This window comes from Neolamprologus brichardi, chromosome 16 (assembly GCF_056152115.1).
Source record: "Neolamprologus brichardi isolate AB-2024 chromosome 16, ASM5615211v1, whole genome shotgun sequence".
Taxonomy (NCBI): domain Eukaryota; kingdom Metazoa; phylum Chordata; class Actinopteri; order Cichliformes; family Cichlidae; genus Neolamprologus; species Neolamprologus brichardi.
The window spans coordinates 28,213,738-28,230,005 of NC_142119.1; the positions used below are offsets into that span (position 1 = coordinate 28,213,738).

General features: G+C 38.7%; 1 protein-coding gene across 3 annotated transcripts in view; it reads left to right on the forward strand.

Annotated features, from left to right (window-relative positions):
* erbb4b (erb-b2 receptor tyrosine kinase 4b) overlaps positions 1–16,268 on the forward strand; it is a 309,821-nt gene that overhangs the window by 194,231 nt on the left and 99,322 nt on the right. For all 3 annotated transcript variants that reach the window (XM_006802355.3, XM_035912788.2, XM_035912787.2), the window contains exons 4-7: positions 723–854; positions 5,115–5,180; positions 11,999–12,117; positions 15,641–15,782. In XM_006802355.3, the coding sequence (XP_006802418.2) occupies positions 723–854; positions 5,115–5,180; positions 11,999–12,117; positions 15,641–15,782 (459 nt within the window). The remainder of the gene's footprint in view (positions 1–722; positions 855–5,114; positions 5,181–11,998; positions 12,118–15,640; positions 15,783–16,268) is intronic.

Genomic DNA, 16,268 nt, shown 5'->3' on the forward strand with positions numbered 1-16,268 from the left:
GCGCCTCATGTATGATTATGTGTCTCATCGGTTTCAGCCCTGTGTCAGTAATCTGTTTGTATGGAGATAGAGAACACACAAGCTCTGTAAATAATGCAAATCTGCTACTGGGCTTCACTTCTTCTTTCCTTTTCTGCAATCCGTCTCTTTGTGCCTTTCTTTAATCTTTATTTGTCTCTCTCTTTCTCTTTAGCACTCTTTCTCTCTCTCATAAAAGTCAAGATTAAGCATTCTCTAAAGTCCTGCATGACGATAATCTGAACCACCCTCCGTATCCAATCTTTCAACAGACAGTGGTGTATTCCTATGCGGGGGGGAATCAATTGTCCCTATAAGCCTGATGATCATTGGTTTGACAAGGGAAAGCATTTTATGATTTGAGATACATCACATCCTTGATGAAGTACAATTTTTTAAAAAAAATATATATATTAGGCCTGCTGCCCCTTACTGAGGATAAAATCCTATGGATTTAATGTTGGCCATGGGGCATAATTGATTCTATCGGCTCACAGCATAGAAGGAAAAGGATGAGAAAAATCTAGTCCTTAAGTTTTTTAATGACTATGGCTTTAACATCATCTACTCATGTTCTTTGTTAATTGAAAAATTAGAAGGAAAAAGTCAATCAGTTGAAAAAACATATCCTACAGGTAAAAAGACATGAGAGCTCTTTGTATATATGTACTTAATGTGTCCCTTATTTATTTGTTTTCTTACAGAAATCCTAAATGGAGGTGTTTATGTTGACCAAAACAAGTTCTTGTGCCATGCGGACACAATCCATTGGCAAGATATCGTCAAGTACCCAAGGATCCAACCTGTGGTGGTGCCCACCAACAGCAGTGTCACATGTAAGTAACCCAAATGGTACACATGAAGAAAATGAGAAATTTTTTTTTTGCAAAAGCTAAAAAAGGCACTTAAAATATATGGATATCCAGGAAAGCCCAACAAAAACCTGAATCAGTGGAAAGATGATTTCAAAAACGACGTACCTGTCCAATGTTTCCATATTATGCTCTTCCTCTCCAAAGCATGAAGTGTAGATGCATGCAGAAGATTTCAGTGAGTTGTAGTAAGATGGAGTAACCACAGAGAGAGAGATTTTGTTTCAACCCAACGTGAATATAATCACAGGATTTAAACAGACATTATTAGCACATTTACATGTAAACACATATTAGCCGCCTAGCTTAATTGTTTCTGGCAATTAAGGACCATGGAATGTACTTCACACATTTTTTGCTCACTACCAACTTCTTGGTTTTAAATATATTATCTCCCCCCACTGGTAATGCAACTTCTACATGCAGTAATGCAATTTCTCCATGCATGTCCATTTCACGTTTTGTAGAAATGGACAAGGTGGACTGGCATGTCTATTACATGTTTTGCTGTGATACTGGGTTCCATCAATCTATCCAATCCACACATGCAAAGAAAACAAACCATAGGATGTCCATAAATTATTTTATGTGTAATAATGAGAAATGACACAGGGAAAAACTATTGAAGAAGTAATGCATGAAGAAAGGGAGGTGTAGAAAAGGCATGGAATGCCATGACACAAGCTGAGATCTATCAGTAATTAAAAAGCAATCCTGCCACTTTAGTGCAAATTAATATCAGCCGGTTATGTCCCAACTGATGGCCTATAAAAAGGTGTCCCATTACAAAGGTGTCACACAAGAAACATGATGGGTAAAACCATTGGGATTATTGTCTTTCTGAAACATCCACCCTTGTTTCATATTCATAGCAGATTTTTATCAAGAATGTCTTGGTACAGTTTTCTATTCATCTGTCCTTCAATTATATGAAGTGTATATACAGAAGAAGAAGACTGCTGTAGTGATAGATGTATCTATACCGACTGACAGCAACATCAGGAAAAAGGAATTTGAGAAGCTGGAAAAGTACCATGGGCTGAGAGAAGTACTCGAGAAGATGTGGAGGGTGAAGGCAACATGGTCCCTTTTTTGTGTGTGGGTGTGTGTGTTTTTGTGCATTCTGTTGTTTTATGTATGTAATACACTTTTATACATTGAGTGAGTTACTGTTGCCCAATACCTTATTTCAAAGTTTTACCAATCAAACTTTTACCAAATAGGCGTTGTTGTTGTTTTTTTTTTAATTTAGTTTATTTATGGTATATATTTAAGGTACATTTAGTTTTGCAACTGATAGACAGTTTTTTTTCCCTTTTAAACAACCTAATAATAATAATAATAATAATAATAATAATAATAATAATAATCTTTCACACATCATAATTTCTCTCACCTGTCTTTTAATTTATTTCTTGATTTTTAAAAAAAAGTAGCTGAGACAGTGTACCCTGATAATGAGGGTAGCAGATGTGATGGCTCAGTTGCTTAAACAAACTTGATTGAAGTCACGGCCACTCTACCTGGCAGTTTCTGTAACTCAAATTTGCAGGAATTTGTGCTAATTCTGAATTAGTCTTTGAAAATGTCTTTTCATAATTATTCCCCACACACTTCCCAGAGTCTTTCAGTGGCAGGTTATTTTTGACAAAGGAAATGATCCAGAGGAGGCCCATTATCACAACCTGGTCGATTCACAATAAATGGCTGAATGTGAGCAGCAAAACACTGTCATCACAAAATCACCTTTTGACCCTATTCTGTCACTCTGCTTACCAAAACAATTCACAATGACTGCTAGCTCACATCACTTAAATGTCCTTCTGTAGCCAGCTGGAAGACCCGTTAATGAATGCATAGCATTATGATGGGATTTATTAGTGTGAAATACACATACTCAATCTGTCAGAGGACAGGGGGTGATCAGTGAAATAACAATGCATTTACTGATCTCCTCTGACCCATTATTATTAATTTGCTGACTAAACCTCTTAGCATACTCGTTTCTCTTTGTTTTTAATTAACATTAATTCCTCATGCTTTTTGACATTTAAATCCAATGTTGTTTTCACAGTTTTTTTTTTCAAACTGTCTCATCTGATTCATTTACAAATGGAAACAAAGTAAAAAATGATAAAATACGCTATCACTGACTCTGATATAAACAAACAGACTTTTCCTTTTTGATGCATATGTCCTTGGAATCATCTCATAGTACTAGCTGAGGGCTTCAGATGCATGCTAAAAGCTCCAAGCATTGATATTCTGCTCAATCACCCTCCTCCCTGCAGCCCTGTTAGCCCTTGATCGACCCCGACTCCTTTGCAAGTCTTCCACCCTCGCTGAAAGATCAAGGGTCTGCAAACTTGTAATCCACAATTGAGAACATAATCTCTCTGTTTCATTTTTTTCGCAGCGACACAAGCTTCATGTTGTTTTGCTTGTGACTTATTTGTGCCATGGTTGTGTTGTGTTATTGGTTTCAAAATAGGACTGTGATCTTTTTTTTCTGTTTTTTTAAACGGATGCCCTGTTGATTCTGTTTAAACACCTCCATCTTTCGCTTGCTGTACACTGACGCTGGTATGGCAGCAGTTTCAACATTTTAACCTTCAGGGGATGTTAAAGATTACGGTGCATTCCGGGAAAGGGGGTTTGATGGTCTTATACAAGGTCAATGAGGATTTAGAAGCTGAGATAGTGAAGGCCATGGTCACTGAATGAAAACTGTTTGACTTGACTTCCTGGGGCACATAGCACGGAGAAGAACAAAGAATTAAGGAAGAACAGCAGAAGTTCTGCCTGTATGGCTGGCGGACATTTGTATTAATATCCCATTTGTATACTGCTTTCATACAGACAAAGCTGCCAGCCTTTCTCTCAAATTTTACTAAAGTGTCAGTTCAATAGGGACACACTGGAGAAACAGAAAAAAATAGAGAAATGTAGTGGTTTAAGAAAAAGGGGACAGGAATAGGCACTAAGGGAAAGAGAGCTACAGAGGATCTATAAGCGATGGATGACGAGAAAAATATGTAGTAGAAAGGCTCAAAAATGAGGAAGAAGAAGAGGGCAGAAGATGGAGATTCTCATGTTGAGCAATGGAGTCAGTCGGATGCTAATAGCTCTCATCTGGAGAGGCTGATGGACAGAGGACAGCACTTCTGCACTTATCCAGACTCACTTCTCCCAGCAGTCAATTACTAGACAGTCAATTAAGTCCTCCAAAAACCCAGAAAGGCACTGGCTAAAGCTCTGAGGGTATGATGCTGCTTACCGCTTCTTCACTGCTTTTATCTCAACCTGATGTGTGCTGGCTTCATGCTGGGCTGGTTTAGCGTGGAGTGGCAAAAAGAATCATCTTATTTTCCCAAAATAACCTGTGCCAAGGTTATTTTGGATTTTATTACCACAACAGCATATATCAGTCAAGGAAGATGGATCGTTCCTGCCATAAAATATATATGTATAAAAAAACATTAATGTTGAGAATTCGCAAAGGTTTTTTTCTTAACTCTTAAGATTATATCAGTTAAATATAGTATCATCATCATATTAATGAAATTAACTGCTGCATGCTACTTGGCAGTACCTACAGTTCAATGATTACAATCATAATTGCAATAACTTTAATTATTTGGTGCCTTTAAAGAGTTTTTGTATAAAGAGTTCTGGCAGACAAGCAAAAGCAGGACTCAAACAGAAAAGAAGGACCAAGAGCCAAAAATAAAAAGAAGAACATTAGGACAAATTGCACAATTGTATCCCTAAAAAATACCAATAAATACCAATAAAGGTATATGAAGGAAGTCAATGAACATTAAAATCTAAAAATCAATCCTAACATATACAGGATTATATCCAGGAAGAAGTTGAGCTGTTGCATAACTAGGTGAGAAAGACACTATTGTGGTATAACATAAGAATGACTTATTCCAAGTTTTAAAAAGGTTGCAATTGCTCAGTGTGAGCAAACAGAATGCACCTATGCATGCATATCCAAAGAAAAACATACAAATAGATATTAAGTGAATTCAAAGGTAAACCACATGATCCTCCATAGCTTTGTTCACTATGTGAGCTTGGTTTGCCTTTGGTTGAGTGCTTGAAGACAAACTCCAGCAGCAATTCTCTGTTCTGTTTTAAGGTTGAATGACACTGACAATAGTTTGTGAAGTTGCAGTTTGAAATGCCAATAGTCTCTTTTCTTGAACCTCTGTGCAGGTCAAAAATGCCACCGTTCCTGCAATGGTCGTTGCTGGGGACCCAAAGAGGACCAGTGCCAAAGCTGTAAGTTAATTATTATTGTCTGATTAGAACTTTGTAGTGAGTTGTTAGAATCACCACTGAGTGACTTTTGCATACATCAAAACTTTACTGATAACTGTTGTGGGTCAAAAATAAAATTTAGCATATCTTTAGCATACCTGGCAATGTACTTGGAACAAGATTCCAAGCTTTATTTAGTGGATATACCTTTGGATGTCATTTATGTATACATCCATGTGAATCCATCAGTTTGTTTATAGTTATAAAATCAAGCTATTGCATATAAAATAATAAAAATAAAAGCCATGTTCTTACTCTATTTTTATTTTGTGTGTGTATATGTGCGTGTATCTGAACAGTGTTATGAACTGTGAGACTTGTTACTGCAGGATCTTTCAGTTTGAAAACAGGAAATGAAAGTGCCATTTTTGTAAATGACAAATCTCTTATTCTTGAATTAAAATTGAGTCATCTGTTGGATTGGGCAAATTTCACTAAATCACAATATCAACTTTGAGACATCAGACACTAGGCCAAAAACTATTTTCCAAATAATCAAAGACTTTTGTCTTTTTGCTCACTTGTTGATATTTTGCATTTATTTTGTTTGGTTTATACTAGTCATAAAAAGAAATGCAACTTTGTGTTAAAATATAGACTGTATTGACCAACACTGTAATATGTGTGTAGATAGATATATTAGCTGGGCACAACCATAACCATAATATTATGTAGTTTCACAGGCAAAATTACAAAAATAGTTTAGGCAGCCTGTTTGATACATGGGTGACAAAGGGTTAAGTCTTTAGTTTAACTCAGGGATCTCAAACTCCAGTCCTCGAGGGCCAGTGTCCTGAAACTTTTCCATGTGTCCCTGTTGCAACACAAATTAATAAAATTAGTAGGTCATCAGCAAGAGTATAGAACTTGACTGCATGCTGGATTGGTAACTCCTAAGTAAATGTAAATGTTTGGAAAAATGTACTTCTAAAAGTACTTTTATTGCACCATGATCATTCACGGATGAACTGCTGTAACATGAATCAAATGGCTGAATTGTCACCGCAGCATCCAGTCAAGTTCTATAGAGTCTTGCTGATGACCTGCTAACTGTATTCAGGTGTGTTGCAACAGGGACACATGAAAAAGTTTCAGGACACCGGCCCTCGAGGACTGGAGTTCGAGACCCCTGGTTTAATCTATGAAAAATACCATAATATAAAGAAAATTTTCTGACAAACATAATATAATATTTTTAGACCATCGAGGTAATTCCTAAAGTGCAAAAACTTGGCATGTCTTTAGCATGGTGTGCAGTGTGTTCTTAAAAAGAAAAAAACTTGAGGAAACTGGACAAGTGGAAGACAAAAGAAGCGGTAGGTCTAAAAAAGCAGATGAAAAGTATCAGAAAGTCATGTCCCAAGAAATAAATAAAAAAAAAAACAGCAAAGACCTCATAGAGGACCTGAGAGGAGAGGACCATCCAGCCCTTCAGTAGAACCATCTACTGTTCACCGAAGCCTCTTTAGAAATGGTCTAAGTGAAAAAATGGCTGTCAAGAAGCTAGTCCTAATCAAGAGAAACAGGGAAAAAGGCAGAGGTATGCCACATTACACAAGAGCTGCACTGCAAATCAGTGGCAACAGGTGTTTATGGAAATAAGAGGCCGGATTGAGCACAGTAGTTTGTAAGCATATTACTCACAAACTAAGTGCAACTCCATGCTGCCTCTGTGGAAACGGGACATGAGAATATCACCAATAAATTGGCATCTAAAATTATATTTGAATTCCATAAAGTGAAGGTTTTCCTGCTTGTTGCCCCAAAGGGATGACATCAGATTTTTCTTTAGGTTTTTTTTTTTTTTTTGCTGTTGAAAGTCATCATTTCTTTTGAGGAGACTGTATGCTCTCCAAATTAACACACATGATATTGTGGTATTTTAATAAACACAGCTCCACGCTGCAAAGGAATTTTAGCCTCAAAAATGTATAATCAACAGATCAGATCAAAATAATCAAAACAGGGATAGTCTTTAGATCATTCTGTCAAGCAGAAAGTTTGATGTGGCTTCGACTGGTATTAAATAGATGTCGTCACACGGATTTTATCAGTACTACTGGTTGGAAATTTTTAAAAACAAAGTTTTAGCAGCAATTTAAAATCAGACAAATCTTCTGTGTTAACTTGATTAAAGATCATTAATACAAAAATCCTAGATTTAAGGACAAAACACAACATCATCTACATTCACTGATTAAATTACTTGCAGTCTACAAGAGGAACAACATTTTACACAAGGCTGTGATGAGTGGTTGTTTCTTGTCTTCACCTATGAGGAAAGCTCTTGTTTTAAACCGGATCATTAAAAGATAAAAGTTTCACTGTGATGCAAATGATGTGTGACAGCCTAACAGTAAGTAGTGAAACAGGAACAGCAACAATCACTCCATTTTAACATTGCTCTACAGTTCTGAAAAATACAGAACAAGGTTTTTTAGTAAAAAATATTTGAAGAATGTTGTAAGAGAGGGTTCGTCACATATTTTCTGATGATAATTCCGGCACCTCAGGCATGGGGGGTGTTGTTTAGGTTGGGAACCGGTAATGATTGTAATGCTAATGATGGTTTTGGCTCTCATACCTGTCAGGAAAAGCAATTCTTAATTGTATACAACATGTTTCTGACAAGGCATAGCCTCATCTGGATGTGATGCAAGCAGTCACCCATCTGTGCATGGACTGCACAAGTGTTTAGATCTGCTGTTGAGGAATTGCTCTCCATTCCTGGATGAGTGCAGCCTGCAGCTGTGTAATGCTCATTGGTTGTGGCTGCATTTGAAGAAATATTGGGTTTAAATGCTGGCCAAGGAAGTGTCTGGATATGCTCCTGATCCAGAAAGGCCTTCACTACCCTGGCAGTGTGAAGGTTGGCTTTGTCCTGCTGAAACAGCCACAGGGCTGGGATCCTGCTGCAAAAATTGCACAAATGCATGTTTGAGTATTTCATTTTTACTCTATCCAGTCAAATGTTGAGCACGTCGACCAATAGGCAGATCAGAAATCGTTGTCTCACGGACATGAAAGGCTGCAGCAACAGCTAAGTCATGCATGCCAGCATCCAGCATCTGGTCTCATTCAAATTTAGTCAGTAGCAGCACGGCAGCACTGTTGTGCATATATGATGCTTCAGAATGCAATTAACTTAACGAGTTCTGAGGTGTTCGGTAAACATTGGCTAGAGAGAGAGATTGGCTAATGCAACATGCTTATGCCTACACAAGTAAACATCAAATAAGGCCATTCCTAAGTATAGTGATATTTACAATATTGGTTGCTGCAAAAACATTAAATCATTTTTAATAATAAAATTAATAATTAATAAATAATTAAATAAATTAATTACTAATACTAAAAAAATATTTTGTTACAATTGCATTGTTTTCCAGCGTGGTTCAGAGTAACTGTGCTTAAATTAATTGGGTGTCATAAAATGGTAATTTTTAAGGCTGCGCTTTTGTTAATGGTTATCTCTACAAGCCCTCTTCACAGCCCACAGTGGCTCACCCTTCCATCTGTGTTTAACACATACTAACATCCACAGGAAGACTTCATCTTTAGTATATGTTTGACCTTTTTATAGTGGATCAGAAGAAAACAGCAAACTGTATGTACACATTTAGTTTTAGTCAGAAACAAAATTGTGTACTCACATGGAGACATGCTCACGTTTCTTTCCCCATTACGTACCTCTTTACCTCTCACATTCCTTTTTTTTATTGTACCACCCTTCATCAAGTTCTTCCTCTTTGTCCATCACTTCATACTTAGACCACTTCATCTATGCCTTCCAACCCTGGCATGTCACATCTTATTTGTTCTGTGGTTGTGATCTCGTTAAGATAATGAGTAATGAACTGTTTGACCAGAACCTGTTAACAACACGTCACAGAGCAGGCTCAGATAAGCCCCGGCCCCATCTATCTGCCTTGTTTCAGCTGTGATCGCACCATCTCTCTATCCTCATCCGTTTATTTGTGGATGCTATGATTCATCTTTTATTTTACTTGCTTTCAAAAAAGAAAAGCTTTTTTTCTTGCACTGGAATGCTTTTAATTATGAAGTTTAATTATGAAGAACCAAATAGACCGAGGAAGTAAATTACAATTCAAAACCACACTCTTTACTGAGTCTCTCACATAAAAACTGGATCTCTGTCAGCAGAGGTTTTTATTAGTTGTACCACTGGCTGCAGAGATCACAACTGACAAGTCCTGACTGGTCCTGACTGGTCCTTGATAATAACAGATGACATCAGACCCTTTGAACTGGGTGGTGATTGTGATATATATATGTGTGTGTGTGTGTGTGTGTGTGTGTGTGTGTGTGTGTGTGTGTGTGTGTGTGTGTGTGTGTGAGTATGCACTGCGTGAAATGCAAAGAGGAAGTTTTGCTCCATCTTTCCCATGTTAAATTGCATCAAAATAAATTTCTGGACCTTCTAAACACACAAAATAGAAACACTGTGAGACTACAAGTGGTGAATATCTCAGATCTATCAGCTCATAGATAAAAAGAAAAGAAGCGTATGTAGTCACAAACATCCCATGATGAAGGTGTTTATTCATTTCAGTTTATTCATCATAGCCTTATCACTACATCTAATTAATGAGGCATTTTTGAAATGCAAATAATTTCAAAAACGGGGCATTAACAAAGGCATTAATTAGCAAATAAAGACTTATACTTGTCAAATTAAGCACACTATTTATCATTGATATGCTTTCCATTTGCTTTAAGAAGTCCTTTCACTTTCAACATTGGAAATCACTATAACTGATATGCAATTGAATTGACCTCCTGCGTCAAACTGCTACCTTTTAACTGTAAACTTTTGAGCCATTGCACTGTAAGGCAAACATTTGATCTATAGACATTCATGCCCTATTTAAATAAAGTTACACTTAAGAATAAATTGAAAAATTAACTGAATATTTTGTCTCAGAAAAAGACAGGCGTTGAGAACCAGATGTGCCCAATAATAATAATAATAATAATCGCAATAAATTCACAGGGGAACTCAGAGGCATTGGTTCCTGTGAGTAATGTCTGTAATTTGATTTGTTTTGTTTTTTGTCTTTAGTTATTCTTAACCTCCTAAGACCCGAACTCTTCCACGGCATGCATTTTTAATTTCTCTTTGATATTTGGTCACACTGGGGCCCGATTTTTTTTTTTTTTACCTTATTTTTGTTTTTAATAAAAATAAGAGCCACATATGAGGATATTCATTTAAAATTGTGATAGAACAGTAACAGTATAATGTCCTCATAAGTGGATATCAGGCCCTTGTAGAGCAAAATTCAGTATTTTGGTCTAAATAACCCAAAATGTGATGTCCACATATGTGGACGCCAGGTCCTAGGAGGTTAAAGTGGATTTTTAAAGCCAAATGGACTAACATCATTGTGTCCGTCTCTGGCGATCTGGCTTGGCCATTTGTTTGACAAAGTGTCTTTTGAATAAAGCAGACCATATTAATGCAGGCCAGGCACTGTTAATTGAATGCTACTCATGGTAAATCAGTAGCATTCCACTCAGTAGCATGAGTGTGTGTGTCTGTGTGTCCATGTTTGTTTGGCGACTTGTCCATAGCTTTTATCTAGCATGGTGATGGTGTCCTGTCAACACAAGGCTGCAGGGAAACATAACACAGATCAAAAAAACAATGGCCCTGCTCAAAACAAAAATAAGCACCACCAATAGATGTGTAATGCTGTACAATAGTAGCCTTACGTTCCCCAGTAATATTTACTGTTGCAATTTACTTTCTTAGTTTCAGTTCTGACCAGTTCACTTTAACCTTTATCACCAAATGTATTCTTAAAATTACATTGAATTTTATTCTAATTACATTCTCTTGTTGTTTGTGTTCAGCTCCACGTCGTCGAGCATCTTTCACCTCATACAACCAAAAGCCATAGCTGTCACTAATTACCAACATGACTGAGTATAAAAAGAACAGAGAGCCTCAGTCATTTAGAAGTAAAAGTAAATATGATAACAACAAAATTATGCAAATAGTTTAATTTGTAATTACAGTACATCCATTTATCCAAACCACTATGTATAATATCTTTTTTAACCCACCCCAATACTTTATCTTGTGCCAACTTTACTGGTTCATCCATAACTGCTTAGTTATGTATTCCTGCTCTATAATGAAAGTCCCACTGCTGACACTTAAGCTATGTCAATTGCCAGCTGTCTTTACCTGTGAAATAGCAGGGTCCTATGTACATTTATATATGGCTGTCAAGAAGAAAAGCACACAGACATACGGCCGCCCATATGATTGCAAAGGGCATGTAAGGAAAAGGTGGACAGATGTTCACTTTGGTAGTACATTCAGATAAGAATCGCTATGTCTTTGTCACACTGAGCCAGACAGCATGATTGAAGATAGCTAGTAGGTGGTAAAAAAAACTTCTGCTTCAGCTGAACTCACCAGACACAGACACATGTAAACATGTGTATGCATGCATTTTACAAAGCAATAGATGGTAGGTAGGTTAGTATAGTATATATAACTTCCAGAGCAGATGATGAAGTTGAACCAAATTACCCCCCACCTCTCAAAGGTTTTACAGTGACAACTTTCCAGTGACTGGGCTTTAATTTTTTTATTTTCACCTGCCATTTGAACTGGCTAGACAGACACATTCTAAGACTGTGTTGTGTTTACGTTTTATATATGCATGCATAAAGTATGTGTATTATATATACATTTTATCCTTTGTTTGTGTCTCTCTCTTTTTAACATGCCTGTAACTTCAAAGTAACTAAGACAGTGTGTGCGGAGCAGTGTGACGGACGTTGCTTTGGTCCCTTTGTTAGTGACTGCTGCCACCGTGAGTGTGCAGGTGGCTGTTATGGCCCAAAGGACACAGACTGCTTTGTAAGTGAACACACACACACATACACACACTTTACATCATTACGGTGTGACAAAAGAGGTTAAAGTGATCATTTTCCTGGTGATATTACCATGTCAATATGGTTATGCAGATAACATTTTGTGTTAACACTTTGTTTTACGTTTTTCTTGTTCTTCTTTTTTTTGGTGTCTTAAGTCTGACACATTTTATTTGTCACTTTTTCCTTCCTTCAATTTCAGGTACCTCTTAAAATGGATTTCACTCCGTTTTTAAATGCCACTTGTATGGCAAATATCATTTGATGACATTTAATTCTCTCTTCTTCCTGACATGAGTGTCATTGTTAAATATAGACTTCACCGGGAACTCTTCGTTCTGACTTTTTGCCATGTGCTTTATCACTTTTATCTGTGCTCGTTTGCATGCTAAACTTGTTTCTGAGGCTGTGAGTCCGTGGCTAATCGAGCTCTTCTTCCTGGCTTTGGAAAAAGCAAGTTCTGTATCATAATTTTTTATTCTTCTGTCCTCTTCACAGTCATCATAAAAAGAAAAGCAAATTCTTGATTGAATCTTGGCAAATTCAAAGTCTTCGGACACAAGAATTTATTTCTATAGTATTATCATAGATAACATTAAATGTGAACAAGTATGTGTTTTTTAGGGTCTGTAATCACATATAGAATAAGTACATGTCTTAGTACAGGGATATCCATCCATCCATCCATTTGCTTCCGCTTCTCCTTTTCAGGGTCGCGGGGGGCGCTGGAGCCTATCCCAGCTGTCATAGGGCGAGAGGCGGGGTACACCCTGGACAGGTCGCCAGTCTGTCGCAGGGCCAACACACAGGGACAGACAACCATTTGCACTCACATTGACTCGCACATTCACACCTAGTGGCAATTTGGATTATCCAATTAACCTATCCCCACAAGCTGCATGTCTTTGGACGGTGGGAGGAAGCCGGAGTACCCGGAGGGAACCCACGCAAACACGGGGAGAACATGCAAACTCCACACAGAAAGACCCCGGCCTGATGTTGGAATTGAACTCAGGACCTTCTTGCTGTGCGGCAACAGTGCTAACCACCGTGCCACCGTGCTGCCAATTTGAGGATGTCCAGTCAGAGAAAATTTCCTCAAGCAAACATCCAGAAAATCAAGTTCCACATGCATTATAATTGCGTAGCCTAACAGATGTACCAGTGTGTGCATATAGTCAACCTCTGGGTGTAAAGTAAAACAAAGTATAATTAAATTCATCAGTATTTCAATCATATTTGTTATTAATTTTACAATGGACTGGCAGGTACTGCAATAACAAAATAATAATGAAGTCGAGGTGAAAAGCATTTCAGTGTGTGTTAACACAATGCTAAATAGGAAAGACATCAGTAATGAGCTTAGAGAAGCAATTGTTGCTGCCCAATCTGGAAACGGACAAGTCCATCTGCCTACAGTGACAAAAATTGTTCATTCAAGTAGGAAACACTTAAGAAAGTCGTTCATCTTCCCAAGGTCAGTTACTCAGAGAAACTACCAAAAGTCCAAGAGTTACATCTCAGACTCTACAGGCCTCAGTTAGCATGTTACATGTTAAAGTTCCCATTGCTACAGACCATTCAGTCCTTATACGAACGTTGCAAGAGCTTGGTCCGCATAGCCGGCAATAAGTCGGACTCGTTCCTGGTGGGTGATGGGCTCCGCCAGGGCTGCCCTTTGTCACCGATTCTGTTCATAATTTTTATGGACAGAATTTCTAGGTGTAGCCAAGTGGCGGAAGGCTTTCACTTCGGTGGTCTCAGGATCTCATCTCTGCTTTTCGCAGATGATGTGGTCCTGTTGGCTTCATCAGGTGATGGCCTCCAGCTTGCCTTGAAATGGTTCGCAGCCGAGTGTGAAGCGGTGGGACTGAGAATTAGCACCTCCAAAACTGAGGCCATGGTCCTCAGCCGGAAAAGGGTGGAGTGCCCACTCCGGGTCAGGGACGAGCCCTGCCCCAAGTGGGGGAGTTTAAGTATCTCGGGGTCTTGTTCACGAGTGATGGGAGAAGGGATTGGGAGACAGACAGATTGGTGCAGCGACTGCAGTGATGCGGACGCTGTACCGGTCTGTTGTGGTGAAGAGAGAGCTGAGTGTACAAGTGAAGCTCTCAATTTACCGGTCGATCTACGCCCCTACCCTCACCTATGGTCACAAGCTGTGTGACCGAAAGAACGAGATCGCGGATACAAGCGGCGGAAATGGGTTTCCTCCGAAGGGTGGCTGGCCTCTCCCTTAGAGATAGGGTGAGAAGTTTGGCCATTCGGAAGGGGCTCAGAGTAGAGCCGTTGCTCCTCCACATCAAAAGGAGCCAGTTGAGGTGGTTCGGGCATCTGACAAGGATGCCCCCCTGGGCGCCTCCTGGGTGAGGTTTTCCGGGCATGTCCCACCAGGTGGAGGCCCCGGGGCAGACTCAGGACACGCTGGAGAGATTATATCTCTCGGCTGGCCTGGGAACACCTTGGCATTCCCCCGGATAAGCTGGAGAAGGTGGCTGGGGAGAGGGAGGTCTGGGCTTCTCTGCTTGGGCTGCTGCCCCCGTGACCAGGCCCCGGATAAGCGGAAGAAAATGGATGGATGTTAAAGTTCATGACAGTACAATTGCATAACTAAAAATGACTGAACAAGTATAGGTTGTTTGGAAAGATGCCAGGAGAAAGCCTTTTCTCTTTAAAAAGAACAATGCTGTATAGCTTGGGCGGGCAAATTTGTATCTTAACAAACCACAAGACTTTTGGTCATTTTGGGACACACAAGATTAAAGTTGCAATGTGTGGCCTTAGTGACACATTTGCCAAATACAAAACACAGGATGTTATAAACACCCCATACCAACTATTAAACACGTTGGTAGACTGGTGAGGATTCAGGTTTGTTTTGTAGCCATAGAATCTGGCTATTGGAGTTATTAGGTTAACCTGAAGTCTTCTGTATTCTTAAGTCATATGTCAAGTTGTCTGCGTCATGGCTACAGCTTAGTCCAAATTGGGTCATACAACAAGACTGTGATGGCAAGTACAGCAAATCTAAAAATTAATAGTTGGAAAAGAAAACGATCAAGGTATTCCAATGGCCCAGTCAAAGTCCAGAGCTCAACCAGACTAAAATTCTGTAGTAGAACTTTTTTATATTAAAAAAGAATCAAGCAAAATACTATTTCTGTATCTACTTTTTTCCACACCAGCTTGATTTTTCTTAGTAAAATTAAAGGCCAACTCAAATGGTATTCTTTCCTGATTGTAATATCATTGGGTGCGTGCTGATAGTCTCCATCTCCACCTTTCAGTAATATCACTACTGGACACTGAAAGGAAATTGCAATACAAACCTGGGGTCAGGCGGGCAGCAGTTATGAATAAACGTGAAACCAAATTTTGGCCACGCAATCAAAAGTAACCTAATCTGTAACTGTGTACGGATCATGTAAATATACTACTACCACTACAAGTACTAGTACTATTACTACAACTACTACTGCTAATAATACGTATGTGGATGTTTGCAGGCCTGCACCAACTTTAATGACAGTGGGGCATGTGTGACCCAGTGCCCTCAGCCATTTGTCTACAACCCTACCACCTTCCAGCTGGAGCATAACCCTAGGGCAAAGTACACCTATGGAGCTTTCTGCGTCAAGAAGTGTCCACGTAAGTCTCACCACCTGGACGAACACGAACAAACATACATACACACACAGACAAACACACCCCCACACACATACATGCATACTGCTTTAAACATTAATCTTAAGTCATAACCTCTACATAGCTACACTTTAAGTACTAATTTAATGTGACAGTTTCAGTTTACTGTGGATAATTACACCTGCCTCCATGTGCAGTCCATCAGCTGATTTCCTTGGTCTTCGAGACCCACAAGCAGGAGGAATGGACAGTAGCAATGCCTGTTATGTTCTTTATAACCCTCATTTGCATTGGACTGGAAGATAAATGCAGCTGCTTCTTGAATTGCATTTACTCCTTAGGTTTTTCATAACTTTCTCATTACTGCTGGTAGATCATTTTTAGGGCAAATACTAGCAACATAAATATAGCTTGTCTCTTTCCTAAAATAGTCTTTGTGTGTGTGAGCGTGACGATGTCTGTGAGGATGAATTTGACTTTTACAGTTTT